Source organism: Anguilla rostrata, chromosome 1, assembly GCF_018555375.3.
Source record: "Anguilla rostrata isolate EN2019 chromosome 1, ASM1855537v3, whole genome shotgun sequence".
In the NCBI taxonomy this organism is placed as follows: Eukaryota; Metazoa; Chordata; class Actinopteri; order Anguilliformes; family Anguillidae; genus Anguilla; species Anguilla rostrata.
In genome coordinates this window covers 84,259,549-84,274,548 of record NC_057933.1, presented here as the reverse complement: position 1 = coordinate 84,274,548, position 15,000 = coordinate 84,259,549, and the positions used below count along the sequence as shown (strand labels likewise).

The 15,000-nt window shown below is 49.1% G+C and overlaps 1 protein-coding gene across 1 annotated transcript in view; it reads right to left on the bottom strand.

Annotated features, from left to right (window-relative positions):
- Nucleotides 1-15,000, bottom strand: part of LOC135248951 (CUB and sushi domain-containing protein 1-like) — a 238,486-nt gene that overhangs the window by 74,405 nt on the left and 149,081 nt on the right. Inside the window, exons 14-21 of the mRNA XM_064324101.1 lie at nucleotides 10,306-10,632; nucleotides 9,369-9,563; nucleotides 8,824-8,962; nucleotides 7,028-7,041; nucleotides 4,945-5,133; nucleotides 3,496-3,612; nucleotides 2,964-3,179; nucleotides 1,216-1,404 (exon numbers count right to left, since the gene is read on the bottom strand). Of these exons, the coding sequence (XP_064180171.1) occupies nucleotides 1,216-1,404; nucleotides 2,964-3,179; nucleotides 3,496-3,612; nucleotides 4,945-5,133; nucleotides 7,028-7,041; nucleotides 8,824-8,962; nucleotides 9,369-9,563; nucleotides 10,306-10,632 (1,386 nt within the window). The remainder of the gene's footprint in view (nucleotides 1-1,215; nucleotides 1,405-2,963; nucleotides 3,180-3,495; nucleotides 3,613-4,944; nucleotides 5,134-7,027; nucleotides 7,042-8,823; nucleotides 8,963-9,368; nucleotides 9,564-10,305; nucleotides 10,633-15,000) is intronic.

Here is a 15,000-nt window from a genome sequence, read left to right as displayed (position 1 = left end):
CTCAGCCCCATATATCCCACTGTGCTCAGCCCCATATATTCCACTGTGCTGAGCCCCATATATTCCACTGTGCTGAGCCCCATATATTCCACTGTGCTGAGCCCCATATATTACACTGTGCTGAGCCCCATATATTCCACTGTGCTGAACCCCATATATTCCACTGCGCTGAGCCCCATATATTCCACTGTGCTCAGCCCCATATATCCCACTGGCTGACCCCCATATATCCTGTCTCAGCCCAATTCACGTGCTAGCCCCATATATTCCACTGTGCTGAGCCCCATATATTCCACTGTGCTGAGCCCCATATATTACACTGTGCTGAGCCCCATATATTCCACTGTGTTGAGTCTAAACTGCAAGGGACATAAAATAAAATATTATGTTTGAAAGTATTTTCACAGCAACGTGTTTATTGTCATCAAAGGCCTTTACATTAAATCAAAAATAATAAAATACTTTTTACTTTTAGAGCTTTTCTCTGCCAGGTCTCAGGAGGACACAACAATAAGGCTCCCATGATCCTTTGCAAAAACCCTTTTTGGGTATAAACTATTAGTGTAAAGACCAGTGAAATACACTCCCACAGTGAGGGCCAGATTTACTAAACTACTGTGACTGTTTTTTCAACGCAAAAAAACCCAAAAAAACAACAGTTGCTACAACGTCACAATATCTACGCGGGATTTAGAAAACGGTCGCAATGGGTCAAAATCGCTATTAGGAGGATTACATCACTCTGTGACTTTCCTTCTGATGCACAGTTAAACGTGTTCCTGCATATGTACACCTGGAGCGAACGCACTAAAAGAGGGTGGAGATCGTGGGAATTATGCTAATTAAGTATTCTGTGTAATTTACTGAAGTGCGCATTAATTGCGACTCCTCCCTTTGTGTGAGAAGTTTTAGAGCTCCTGAAAGCAGGTGGTAATTTGCCCACACACAGGATGCCGGAGAAGGGAGTAAATCACCAAATAATCATTAATTAAACATGGCGGATTGGCTGATTGATTGACTGGTTGACTGATTGATTGATTGACTGGTTGATTTAGTAACTGACACGTCATCGCTCTCCTTGAATCCACTGCATCCATTAAAAACCGATGCACAGACAATGAACAGTAGGTATGCAGGGGACTGGGGCTTGGGGGGAAGGGGGGGGCGTCAGGGTCAAAGGTCAGCCAAGCAGAATGAAAGCACGGGACCACCTACCCACACACCTGGGCAGAGCGGCGCTCCACACCTTCCTGCGGCCCCCCAGGCAGGTAACGCGCCCCCACCCCTCCAGCCTGTACCCCGGGAGGCAGGAGAAGGACAGGGAGTCCCCCACTCCGTACTGCGCCCCCTTCCTGCTGCTGAACGGGGGCACCCCCGGGTCCTCACACGGCTCCAGGTCATAATCTAGAGCAGGGAGGGAGGGAGCGAGGGAGGGAGAGAGAGAGAGAGAGAGAGAGAGAGAGAGAGAGAGGGAGAGAGAGAGAGAGGGCGAGAGAGAGAGAGGGGGAGAGAGAGATACAGAGACAGAGCAGAGGGACAAGGGAAGAGAGGAAGATAAAAATAGAAAAAAATAGGAAAGTGAAAGAGAGGATTGGGAAAGAGGAGGCGAGGGATAGAGGGAGAGGAAGAAAGGGAGATAGAAAAACAGGAGAGAGACAGAGAACAGAGGGAGAGAGGAGGAGCAAGATAGAGGGAGAGGAAGAAAGGGAGAGAGAGCGCAGGATAGAGAATGAGAGAAGAGAGGGAGAGCAGGAGAGAGAGACAGAGAGAAAGAGCAGACACATTTGTTAGAGATCCTGAGAGAGAGTGACAGTACCTCGGTGTCTGTGGGCTCCTGTATCTCATTTAGAGCGCGTAAGCGAAAGCAGTGCACTCACATCAGAGGCGTGGGGCTAAGAGCCATGTGACACGCTGAATGACGTTTGTGAAGCGGGGAGAAGCGTACACCAGTAATAACATCCCTGCGCCTTTTAAATGTGCCACAGAAACACTGAGTCAGAGGAGCAGAGGTCCTCAAACATCCACACACGCAGGAACAGCCTGCCCCTCTCTCTCTCCCCCCATCTCTCCCTCCCTCTATCTCCTCTCTCTCTCTCTCTCTCTCTCTCTCTCCCCATCTCTCCCTCTCTCTCCCTCCTATCATCTCTCTCTCTCCCCATCTCTCCCTCTCTCTCCCTCCCTCCATCTATATCTCTCTCTATCTCTCTCTCTCTCTCCCCATCTCTCCCTCTCTCCCTCCCTCTATTTCTATCTCTCTCTCTCCCCATCTCTCTCCCTCTCCCTCCCCCTCTTCTCTCTCTCTCCCATCTCTCCTCTCTCTCTCTCCCTCCCTCCCTCTATCTCTACCTCTCTCTCTCCCCCATCTCTCCCTCTCCCTCTCTCTCCCTCCTCCCTGCCTCTCTCTCCGTCTCTCCCTCTCTCTCTCTCTCCCTCCCTCTCTCTCTATCTCTCCTCCTCCCTCCTCTCCCTCCCTGCCTCTCTCTCCCTCTCTCTCTCTCTCTCCTCTCCCTCCCTCTCTCTCCCTCCCTGCCTCTATCTCTCCCTCTCTCCCTCTCTCTCTCCCTCTCCTCTCTCTCTCCCTCTCTCCCTCTGTTTATGTACTGCAGCGCTGTGTTTTCTCTGAAACCTGCACCCTGCTGCAGCAGCCAGGTGTGACTGAGGGAACAGGTGCAGCAGCAATGACACATCTGGGCAAAATGAGATGCAGACGAATGCTAAAGAAATATCACAGTGTCCTTTCATCTGGAGACGTGAGAGTTTTCTTCTCCTTCGGGGTGTGATTACTTAGCTGAGAAGGTCATGTGACCGGGCGTGGTTGCTTAGCTGAGAAGGTCATGTGACTGGGTGTGGTTGCTTAGCTGAGAAGGTCATGTGACTGGGCGTGGTTGCTTAGCTGAGAAGGTCATGTGACTGGGCATGGTTGCTTAGCTGAGAAGGTCATGTGACCGGGCGTGGTTGTGCACCTGTGAAGGTGATGTTGAAGCCCTCGTAGGAGACAGAGAAGTCGGACAGGAAGCGGATCTGCGCGGTGAAGTTGCCGAACAGGCCGGCGTTGAGTGGGGGGGGCAGAGACGCCCCCGTCAGGCTCCACAGGGGCCGAGCGAAGCTCCCGTTCTCCGTCACCAGCAGCTGGTCATGAGGACTCTCCAGGTGGAAAGTGTGGAAGGTGAACTGCACACCTGAGAGAGAGGGGGAGGGGGGGAGAGACAGAGAAGGAGACGGAGAGAGAGACAGAGAGGAGGGGGAGAGTGGGGGGAGAGAGGGAAAGGGAGGGGGGAGTGGGGAAAGAAAGAGTGGGAAAGAGCAAAAAAGAAAAAGAGAAGGATTATATACAGAAAAAGGGACAGAATGGAGTCCCATGCCCTGCCCCCTTGCCTGCCCCAGCCCCACCCGCACCCCCTCACCTTTCCCATGCCCGGCCCCCTCACCTGCCCTAGCCCTGCCCCTCACCTGTCCCATGCCCCGCCCCTCACCTGCCCTAGCCCCGCCCCTCACCTTTCCCATGGGACATCTCTATGGTCCAGGTACAGTTCAGGTTGTGGGGGTAGTAATCTGGAAACCCAGGAGACAGGATGGTCCCAGAGTTACCCTGAATGTAGCCTCCACAGAGCGCTGCAGGAACAGAAAACAGGAAACAGGAAATGCTAATCAATTGTGTATCTGGTGTCAGTGCATTCTGTACCAACTGTCTCAAACAGCGCAGGAGCAGTGGCTGGCAGTGTAGTATAATGGGTAAGGAGCTGGTCTTGTAACCGATTGGTCACAGGATCGATTCCCAGGTAGTGCACTGTCATTGTACCCTTGAGCAAGGTGCTTAACCTGCATTGCTTCAGTATACAGTATATCCAGCTGTATAAATGGATGCAATGTCAATGCTACATAAAAAGTTGTGTAAGTCGCTCTGGATAAGAGCATCTGATAAATGCCTGACTGTCACAGACTCTGTCAGCCCCAGCACTCAGCACAGCCCCTCCTGGGTGCACAGGAAAGATCTGAACCTGGAAACAGGCACATGGCAACCATGTTGGGAGGGAAGAAAGGGGTGTGGCCATGGCAGCCATGTTGGGAGGGGGAAAGGGGTGTGGCCATGGCAGCCATGTTGGGAGGGGAGAAAGGGGTATGGCCAGGGCAGCCATGTTGGGAGAGGGGAAAGGGGTGTGGCCATGGCAGCCATGTTGGGAGGGGAGAAAGGGGTATGGCCAGGGCAGCCATGTTGGGAGAGGGGAAAGAGGTGTGGCCAGGGCAGCCATGTTGGGAGGGGGGAAAGGGGTGTGGCCATGGCAGCCATGTTGGGAGAGGGGAAAGGCGTGTGGCCATGGCAGCCATGTTGGGAGGGGAGAAAGGGGTGTGGCCATGGCAGCCATGTTGGGAGGGGAGAAAGGGGTGTGGCGGGGGGCAGAGATGCTTTGAAGAGAGACACGTCAGCAGGAGCAGACAGTGGGCGAGGGTGTAGCGCCATTGAGCAGCGCTACGTGGCGTTTCTCCACCTCCGCCTCTCTCCGCGGCTCAGGTGTGAACTCAGAGGAGATGCTGTGAAACCTTCCTGTGCCAAAAGCAGAGCGCACACGTCAAAACTGCTTTTTTTTAGCTGGATAAATAATAGTTGTCACATCTCATGGTTCACACCGTACATTGAGGCAGACAAGTTTTCTTTCATGGATTAAAAGAAAAAATGATTTATGATTTATAATCGGAGATGTAACCGTTTAAATAGTGCATTTAATGAAGTTCCCAGTTGACTTCCATTATTTTTGTTTTTTTTCAGCTGGTAACAGGCTGAGCACTCCTTCGAAGCTAAAGTACCCATAATCCACAGCGCGGCCATCCAGAATGAATGGAAGATTTGCATACTGTTACCATTCATTTCTATGAGCGCTACGGATAATGCTAGCACCTGACCGGTCTCTGCAAAAACTGTCTCAGCTGGGGGGGGGGTGGTCATACCGTCACAGCTGGGGAGGGGCCGGTTCCACTGGAAGTTGGGCTCGCACTCCAGGGGGGCGTCATCGCTGAGAGAGTACCCCGCCTCGCAGCTGAAGGTGACCCGCGCCCCCACAAAAAAATCATTCTCGTGCCTCTGGCCGTTCACAGGGATCCCAGGGTCTATGCACTGCCCCGACTTCAGCTTAATTGCTGGGGGGGGGGGGGGGGGAGGGGAGGGGGGACGGAGGAGGGAGAGGAGGGGGAGAGGGGAGAGAGAGAGTGAGGAGAAAGAGAGGTAGGGGGGAGAGGGGGAGAGAGGGGGGGAGGGGGGAGAGAGATAGGGAGGGGGAGAGAGGGGGGGAGAGAGTGCAAAGTAGAGACACTTAGTTTGAGACATTGAGTTAATTTATTAAGACTTATTACAGAAATGCACACTTCTATAAGACAGCCCTTGTACTTAATAGGATTTACCTCAAACTTCTTAATAGTTATGTCACTCAGTGTCATGTAATATATTTAATTAAATCAAACCATAAGACCCGGAATTTCACAAGGTACAGAAAGCATCCAGCAGGAAAATGAACGCTCAGGAAATCAGTGAGCAGGAATGCGTCTACGGGTGGGGGATTAGAGGCGAAGTCTGCTGTTATGATGCAAACCCTGCTGTGATGAAGTAAATGTAGCATGCAACATAAAAGCCATTCTAAGTGTGAGGCAGCTGATTGGCTGGCTGTGTAACTGTGAGCTAGCTGATTGGTTGGTTGTGTGTAACTGTGAGCTAGCTGATTGGCTGGCTGTGTGTAACTGTGAGCTAGCTGATTGGCTGGTTGTGTTTAACTATGAGGCAGCTGATTGGCTGGCTGTGTAACTGTAAGCTAGCTGATTGGCTGGCTGTGTGTAACTGTGAGCTAGCTGATTGGCTGGCTGTGTGTAACTGTGAGGTAGCTGATTGGCTGGCTGTGTGTAACTATGAGGAAGTTGATTGGCTGGCTGTATGTAACTATGAGGCAGTTGATTGGCTGGCTGTGTAACTGTGAGGCAGCTGATTGGCTGGCTGTGTAACTGTGAGGCAGCTGATTGGCTGGCTGTGTAACTGTGAGGCAGCTGATTGGCTGGCTGTGTAACTGTGAGGCAGCTGATTGGCTGGCTGTGTAACTGTGAGGCAGCTGATTGGCGTGGCGTCTGTACGACTGAAGCTGCTGAGTGGCTCTGTCGTGGGAAGAGCGTGAGCTAGGCTGATGATGGCTGGGGGAACTGGGCTAGCTGATTTGGTGGCTGTGGGAACGTGAGGCACGATCGGACTGTGTGTTCACTGTGGAGCTGAGGGCCTGGTAACTGTGAGCAAGCTGTCCTAGCTTACACCACACACAGTACCACACACACTACACACCGATGTCTCAACTCTTATCGCACACAAGCAATACATCACAGCTCTAACTCAGAGAACGACCTGCCACACACGCACACATCCACGACGCACGTGGAACTAGCCGTCACCAACTCACACAACACATCATCACCCCCGTCCAACCCAGGACCCAAACCATAAACAACACTGTCCCCACTTACACACACACACCACACACACACACACACACACACACACACACACACACCACACACACCCAATACATACACACAGCTCATACACATACACACACACACACACACACACACACACACACACACACCCAATACATACACAGCTCATACACACACACACACACACACACCCAATACATACACGTGCACACACACACACACACACACACACACACCCAATACATAGACACAGCTCATACACATACACACACACACACACACATGCACACACACCCAATACATACACACAGCTCATACACACACACACACACCCAATACATACACGTGCACACACACACACACATGCACACCTTATACACACACACACACACACATGCGCACACACACACACACACACACACACACACACACACACACACACACACACACACACAAACACACACATGCACACACACACAAACACACACACACACAGAAGGCGCAGGTAGTAGGTGGGCAGTGTGTCAGACGGACCTTGTTCTTACTGCCCCCCCACCCCCACCCCCACGCCCACATCTAAACCACAAAAGAATAAATGCTACAGAAATATTCGTTTTGTTGTTTGGTTCCATGGAATCAATAAAAGAATGTTTTCTGCTGCATTTCTATGGATTTTCATTTGCATCTGCGGCCTTGATTCCTCTCCCTCCCCCGATCGCTCAGCTGGTTATTCAGCCCTGCATTCGGCTGATAGGGGAGGAAGGAGCCATTAGATCATAAACAGCCTTCACACATTAAACACGTTAACGCAAAGAGTCACCAGATCAGCACTGACCCTGAACATCGGACTGAAGTCTTACTGTAGAGCTGTGACTGAGGTTCTGGTTCTGAAGTGTTACTGCAGAGCTGTGACTGAGGCTCTGGTTCTGAAGCCTTACTGTAGAGCTGTGACTGAGGCTCTGGTTCTGACTGTAGAGCTGTGACTGAGGTTCTGGTTCTGACTGTAGAGCTGTGACTGAGGCTCTGGTTCTGACTGTAGAGCTGTGACTGAGGGTCTGGTTCTGACTGTAGAGATGTGACTGAGGTTCTGGTTCTGAAGTCTTACTGTAGAGCTGTGACTGAGGTTCTGGTTCTGACTGTAGAGCTGTGACTGAGGTTCTGGTTCTGAAGTCTTACTGTAGAGCTGTGACTGAGGCTCTGGTTCTGAAGTCTTACTGTAGAGCTGTGACTGAGGGTCTGGTTCTGACTGTAGAGCTGTGACTGAGGTTCTGGTTCTGAAGTCTTACTGTAGAGCTGTGACTGAGGTTCTGGTTCTGACTGTAGAGCTGTGACTGAGGTTCTGGTTCTGAAGTCTTACTGTAGAGCTGTGACTGAGGCTCTGGTTCTGAAGTCTTACTGTAGAGCTGTGACTGAGGTTCTGGTTCTGACCGTAGAGCTGTGACTGAGGTTCTGGTTCTGAAGTCTTACTGCAGAGCTGTGACTGAGGCTCTGAAGTCTTACTGCAGAGCTGTGACTGAGGTTCTGGTTCTGACTGTAGAGCTGTGACTGAGGCTCTGGTTCTGAAGTCTTACTGTAGAGCTGTGACTGAGGTTCTGGTTCTGACTGTAGAGCTGTGACTGAGGCTCTGGTTCTGAAGTCTTACTGCAGAGCTGTGACTGAGGCTCTGGTTCTGAAGTCTTACTGTAGAGCTGTGACTGAGGTTCTGGTTCTGACTGTAGAGCTGTGACTGAGGTTCTGGTTCTGAAGTCTTACTGTAGAGCTGTGACTGAGGTTCTGGTTCTGACTGTAGAGCTGTGACTGAGGTTCTGTTTTTTGGGTTAAATCTTCTGCTCTTTGGCTCTGTGCTTAAGGCTGTGGTCTCAGCAGTAGTTCACAAACAGCCTGAGATCTGCAGACACGCACGTCTACAGCCCTGTACTGATGCTCTAACCTGCAGGATTTGGGTTCAGTCTCCTCTGTAAGTTCCAGCAGAAAAGCCCTGGGCCTGGGAGTTTGACCTGGTCTGGGCACTACATTACATTACATTATAGATTCTTAGCAGACGCTCTTATCCAGAGCGACTTACAACAAGTGCATTACAAAACTCAGAGACAAGCGCTTTACAACATTCCTGCAAGAGCATGTAAACTGAGTGTATAAATATTTGCACAATGGAAGACCTTTTGACTTTTTTTTTGTTTTTTTTTAATATATATAAATTCCCACCCCCTACCCACCACTAGAGACAGCTCTCATCTCCCCCAGCACAGACTTACATTTACCCTGCGTGTGTGTGTGTGAGAGAGAGAGAGAGAGAGCCCAGACAGACACACAGATCCCTCCTCTCTGATTGGCTGTAATGCTCAGCAGCTAACTCACTTGTCGAAGATGATCTTGATGGGGTTCCCCTGTGGAGCCTCTATGACCCACTCGCAGTTGAGCGCCTCCTTATAGAGCTCGGGCCAGCCCGGGGACAGGATCACCCCCCTGGAGCCCTTCAGATACCCTCCACAGGGAGCTGCAGGGCGGGACATACACTCATCAACTAACTACTCACACCACTACACCCGCACTCACACCACTACACCCGCAATCACACCACTACACCCGCATTCACCCATTCATACAATTAACCCTCCACTCACGTACTCACACCACTAAACCTCCAATCACTAATTCACACCACTTAACTTCCATTCACTTATTCAGAGTACCAAACCTCCATTTACTAGTTCACTGGGGTATATTTTGCCAGAGGGTGCGGTGTTTGTTTTGGGAATGTTCAAATGCGGCAGCCAGTAAGCACAGGCGTACCCCAGGGCTCAGTGCTCGGTCCGTTACTGATCCCTCCTGCTGTTCTAACGCTCTAATGAGCTTCAGATAACACACAGCACAACAGCATGTTTAAGTCCTCTGGGGCTCACCCTCGCACCGCGGCACCGTGCCGTCCCACACCACGTTCCCCTCCTTCAGGACGCAGGACATGTTGAGGGAGCCGTGGGTCTTCACGAAGCCCTCCTCGCACTGGAACCCCACCCAGCTGCCCAGCTGCAGGCTCGCCCCCGACCGCCGCGCGTTGACTGGCACGCCCGGGTCCGGGCACTCGTTATGCCGAAACGCTGGGGGCAGGAAGAGCAAGGCATGATGGGAAACACAGAAATGATGGGCAGAACGACACAGCAGATTAGAGTTCTATGATGCCAACGCTTATGAACCTGTATAGCTTTGGCTGTGCATTGCAGATATTTCAGCGGATTGGTAACTAGCAGGAGAAAAGTTTCAGCAGGGAAACTGTGGGATTAGGCAGGTACCCCTAAGCCCGCGCCCGGTGTTGGTGTACTCATTGGTAAAGCTGGTGTTGGTGTACTCACTGGTGAAGTCGGTGTTGGTGTACTCACTGGTATAGCCGGTGTTGGTGTACTCACTGGTATAGCCGGTGTTGGTGTACTCACTGGTAAAGCCGGTGTTGGTGTACTCACTGGTAAAGCTGATGTTGGTGTACTCACTGGTAAAGCCGGTGTTGGTGTACTCACTGGTAAAGCTGGTGTTGGTGTACTCACTGGTAAAGCTGATGTTGGTGTACTCACTGGTAAAGTCGGTGTTGGTGTACTCACTGGTAAAGCCGGTGTTGGTGTACTCACTGGTAAAGCTGGTGTTGGTGTACTCACTGGTAATGCTGGTGTTGGTGTACTCACTGGTAAAGCTGGTGTTGGTGTACTCACTGGTAAAGCCGGTCGGTGTTGGTGTACTCACTGGTAAAGCGGGTGTTGGTGTACTCACTGGTAAAGCGGGTGTTGGTGTACTCACTGGTAATGCTGGTGTTGGTGTACTCACTGGTAATGCTGGTGTTGGTGTACTCACTGGTAAAGCTGATGTTGAACCCGCGCCCGGTGTTGGTGTGGTCGGTCATGAACTCCAGCCGGGCGACGTGGCCGCTGGTGGTGATGGGCGCGGGCATGACGTCGCCGGAGAAGGTGCCCAGGACGGGCGCCTCGGCCTTGCCCCCGTCCTTGACGGACAGGTAGTCGAACTGCTTCTCGATGCTGAGGTCGTTGAAGGCCAGGCTGACGCGGCTCTCGGGCGAGGCGATGATCAGCCAGACGCAGTGCACGCTGTTCCCATAATCCTGCGGGTAGTTGGGCGAGAGCAGCACGCCCGACGGGGACGTGAAGTTGAAGAAGCAGGAAACTGTCGAGAAAGAGGAAGACGGAACAGAGCTGCTCTCAACTGGAGAAAGGCGACAGCAAGCTGTTTATAAAGATCACAAAACCTGCATGGGTTAGACTGTGAAGATCACTCAGCACACGTGTGTTAGTCTATGACGATCACACAGCACACGTGTGTGTTAGTCTATGAAGATCACACAGCACGTGTGTGTGTTAGTCTATGAAGATCACACAGCACACGTGTGTGTTAGTCTATGAAGATCACACAGCACACGTGTGTGTTAGTCTATGAAGATCACACAGCATGTGTGTGAGTCTATGAAGATCACACAGCATGTGTGTGAGTCTATACTGATCACACAGCATGTGTGTTAGTCTATGAAGATCACACAGCATGTGTGTTAGTCTATAATGATCACACAGCATGTGTGAGAGTCTATGAAGATCACTCAGCAGTGTGTGTGTTGTCTATGAAGATCACACACACACGTGTGTGTTAGTCTATGAAGATCACACAGCACAGTGTGTGTAGTCTATAAGATCACTCAGCACACTGTGTGTTAGTCTATAAGATCACAAGCACATGTGTGTTAGTCTATGAGATCACACAGCACACGTGTGTGTTAGTCTATGAAGATCACACAGCACATGTGTGTGTTAGTCTATGAAGATCACACAGCACACGTGTGTGTTAGTCTATGAAGATCACACAGCACATGTGTGTGTGTTAGTCTATGAAGATCACACAGCACGTGTGTGTTAGTCCATGAAGATCACACAGCATGTGTGTGAGTCTATGAAGATCACACAGCATGTGTGTGAGTCTATGAAGATCACACATCATATGTGTGAGTCTATACTGATCACACAGCATGTGTGTGAGTCTATACTGATCACACAGCATGTGTGTGAGTCTATACTGATCACACAGCATGTGTGTGAGTCTATACTGATCACACAGCATGTGTGTGAGTCTATAATGATCACACAGCATGTGTGTGAGTCTATACTGATCACACAGCATGTGTGTGAGTCTATATGATCACACAGCATGTGTGTGAGTCTATACTGATCACACAGCATGTGTGTGAGTCTATAATGATCACACAGCATGTGTGTGAGTCTATAATGATCACACAGCATGTGTGTGAGTCTATAATGATCACACAGCATGTGTGTGAGTCTATAATGATCACACAGCATGTGTGTGAGTCTATACTGATCACACAGCATGTGTGTGAGTCTATAATGATCACACACCATGTGTGTGAGTCTATAATGATCACACACCATGTGTGTGAGTCTATAATGGTCGTAGCATGTATGTTAGTTTACGAGCTGCTGCATCATGCTTTTTGACACACTGCCAGGGCTTCGTCTGCAAACGCTGCTAGTGACTGGCCTATTTGTCACTAGGAGAGGCTTGACGATGTAACGACATAAAGCTTGATGATGGATCGAGGTAATGACATCATGTGACTATACACACGCAAACACCACCGCCAAATTACATGAGAGCATAGAGCAATTCAGTTCTGTAGCTCTTGCTGCAATAATAAAAGCAAAGGTCACCAATTATACTACATTTTGGTCATTTTGCATTATTCCACAAGGCCAACCAAACATGTTGATAAGGTTTTTTAGGGGGAAAAACTGTGTAATACATTTAAAACAATATATAAATCCTGTGAGTTTCTTACTATTCAAACTGAACGGGCAGTTTTGGGTGGGTGTACGAGATTTCATCATAGGCTCTTCACTGATTGGTTAACTGATCAGGGAATGACAAGAGTGCCCCTCCCACACAGAAAGGCCCGCCAGGATTTGAACCCGGCGACCTACTTGCTGTGAGGCGACAGTATTATCCAGTGAGAATATTCGCTCTATGAATGTTCACTCTTTGAATCACTTAGGGTGACCTTCACCCTCTGCTTCTGCTAAATTGCCTCTTTTTTGTAAAATTGTCAGGGGTTTTTTATACATAATGTATGAACCCGACCCTCCTCTCAGTCTGTGGAACGTCTCCCCGTGGAGATAATTCTTCCTGACTATAGGTGCGGTGGACAAAAGAGCCACAAATTATCCTCCTCTCCGAGCGCAAGTCCAAACTTCCACACGGGCTTATCGCGGAGCCTCTCCAGTGTCGTTATCCGTGTGTAATATCCTGCTTTAATAAATGATCCCTGTTCTCACGTTAATCAATGCGAGCAGATTATAAGGAACCGTGATTTCCGTGTTTAAACTGCGCGGTCATCTCCGCTCCTTTATCCAGCAGCTCTCTAACGAGGTCCCGTCATTAAATTTCCGTTATTTAAGCGCCTCCCCGCCCTGCTAGCGGCGAACAGGCCCGGCACCGTGGATCATCCTTATTAAACTCGCGGGAAATTCTTCCAAGATTTTCCGAACGGCGGCACGCCAATTTATCCTGCTTAAATGCGAAAATAAACAAGCCGGAAGAAGAGGCTGGATCGGCGGCGGTGCAAGAGTTTCCATGACAACGTCCATTAAAGGGGAGCGGACGGGGAGCGTTTCTCTGAAGGTGGCTCGTGTAAACGGAGCACGCTCCGTGAGTGCTGACTGCAGCTAGCGAAGCGCGCAGAACGCGCTCTGTAAACAAGCGTGTTTTAGTTTTTCACGTTTACTGTGTCTCCTTTTTTAAAATGATTATTTATTGATTTATATTTGCGGATGCACGTGTATTCCGCTACACAGAACTTCATATTTCTGTCTTCTGTTTATACCCCTCCGCACAATGCCTGGAATACAAGGACCCCTGGGGAAATACATCTTTGGTAGGACTGCAAAGATTCACCGGTACGGACCGATGCACAGATCCGAGTGTCTTAAGATGCGGCTGAATTATTCCAAAATGCCAAATATGCTAAATAAGAGGGAAACCCAAACCGGTCCTAAATAAGAGGGAAACCGGTCCTAAATAAGAGGGAAACCCAAACCAGTCCTAAATAAGAGGGAAACCGGTCCTGAATAAGAGGGAAACCGGTCCTGAATAAGAGGGAAACCGTCCAAAAGTCAAACTTTGTGAAAATATGAAACTCGAAGTCTGCTTTCTATGCGTTACTGTGTGCGTGTCCTTGTGTTATTCCTCAGTGTCAATAATGTCATTTCTGGTTTATAATGAACGAGAGAGAGAGAGAGAAGCCACAGACATGCTTTTTGGGCTGGCAGGTAAGCCCTCTGCCCAGTTACACCAGCGCGGGACATTCCCCATACCTGTACAGCACTGATAATTTGGTAATTTGGCACTTTTTACGGCATCCTATAGAAATAACCACACTGACCACAGACTCTCCGCCTCTTAAGAGCATTCATTTCTGTACATTCTGACCTCGTATAAACACACCGAATTCAGATACGACTTCACACGTCCGCACAATAAAAGGCCCCTAAAGTTTTTTGGGGGGTTATTTTACATTTTCTCCTTACTTTTCCAGCTAATCATCAAAAATGCTCCAGTTCCACAATCAATAAGATTTACTGTAGCTACATCATCTACCATTCTGCCAATAACAACGTCTGATCAAAGAACTGTGGCCAGTTCAAAGAACTGAGTAGCTAACTGCAGGTTATCTGGACACACACTCAGAGACATTCATGTGACAAAAAGTTTGAATGACCTCATTCTCGTCAGATGGTAAGATTTAAAAAACACAGTGCCAAGTCACATAAAATAATTTAAGGAACACTGGGTAGGATAGCTTTTTTTATTTATCTGAGCCAAGTTTGAGCCAAGAGCTGATATTGTTTGTTGTGACCTCATTTTCATAACAATACTTTCAGCGGCAGGCTTAGCCTTTACACAGTGCTTTGCATGTATGAGTAACTTGCCTTTTTTGTACATTGAAAACGTGTTTTTTTTAAATAGACTTATCTAGACAGGCGAGCACGCCTTCAGCTAACCTAAGCTTGAGCAGCCCTGGAAGTAAGCCTGTACTGCGCATATTGAGTTCAAAACATTGGAGCTCCCATTAATTTGAATGTGGAATATTAGCCTTTTTATGGAAAAACAAAACTTCCCCGATGGTATTCTGAAACTTGATTAACAATTGTTATGTTGCATATGATACATAACAATTGTTAATCAAGTTTCAGAATACCATTGGGGATGTTTTGTTTTTCCTTCAAAAGTAATAAAATATGTAAGTATTAATAAATATTTTACTTCAATGTCCAGACCAAAACAACTGTCTTTTCACAAACTGCTACACATAATGAAATGTATGATCACAAAAAATTAACTGATGCGATTTTCTACAGTCTGCAGGAGGGCGGGGCTTCTTCAAACCCCACCCACAGATATCCCACCCTCTAGTCCAGTCCAGAGACTGTAAACGTGCAATAGTTTTTAACCTATTGTGCGCGTCGTCAATGG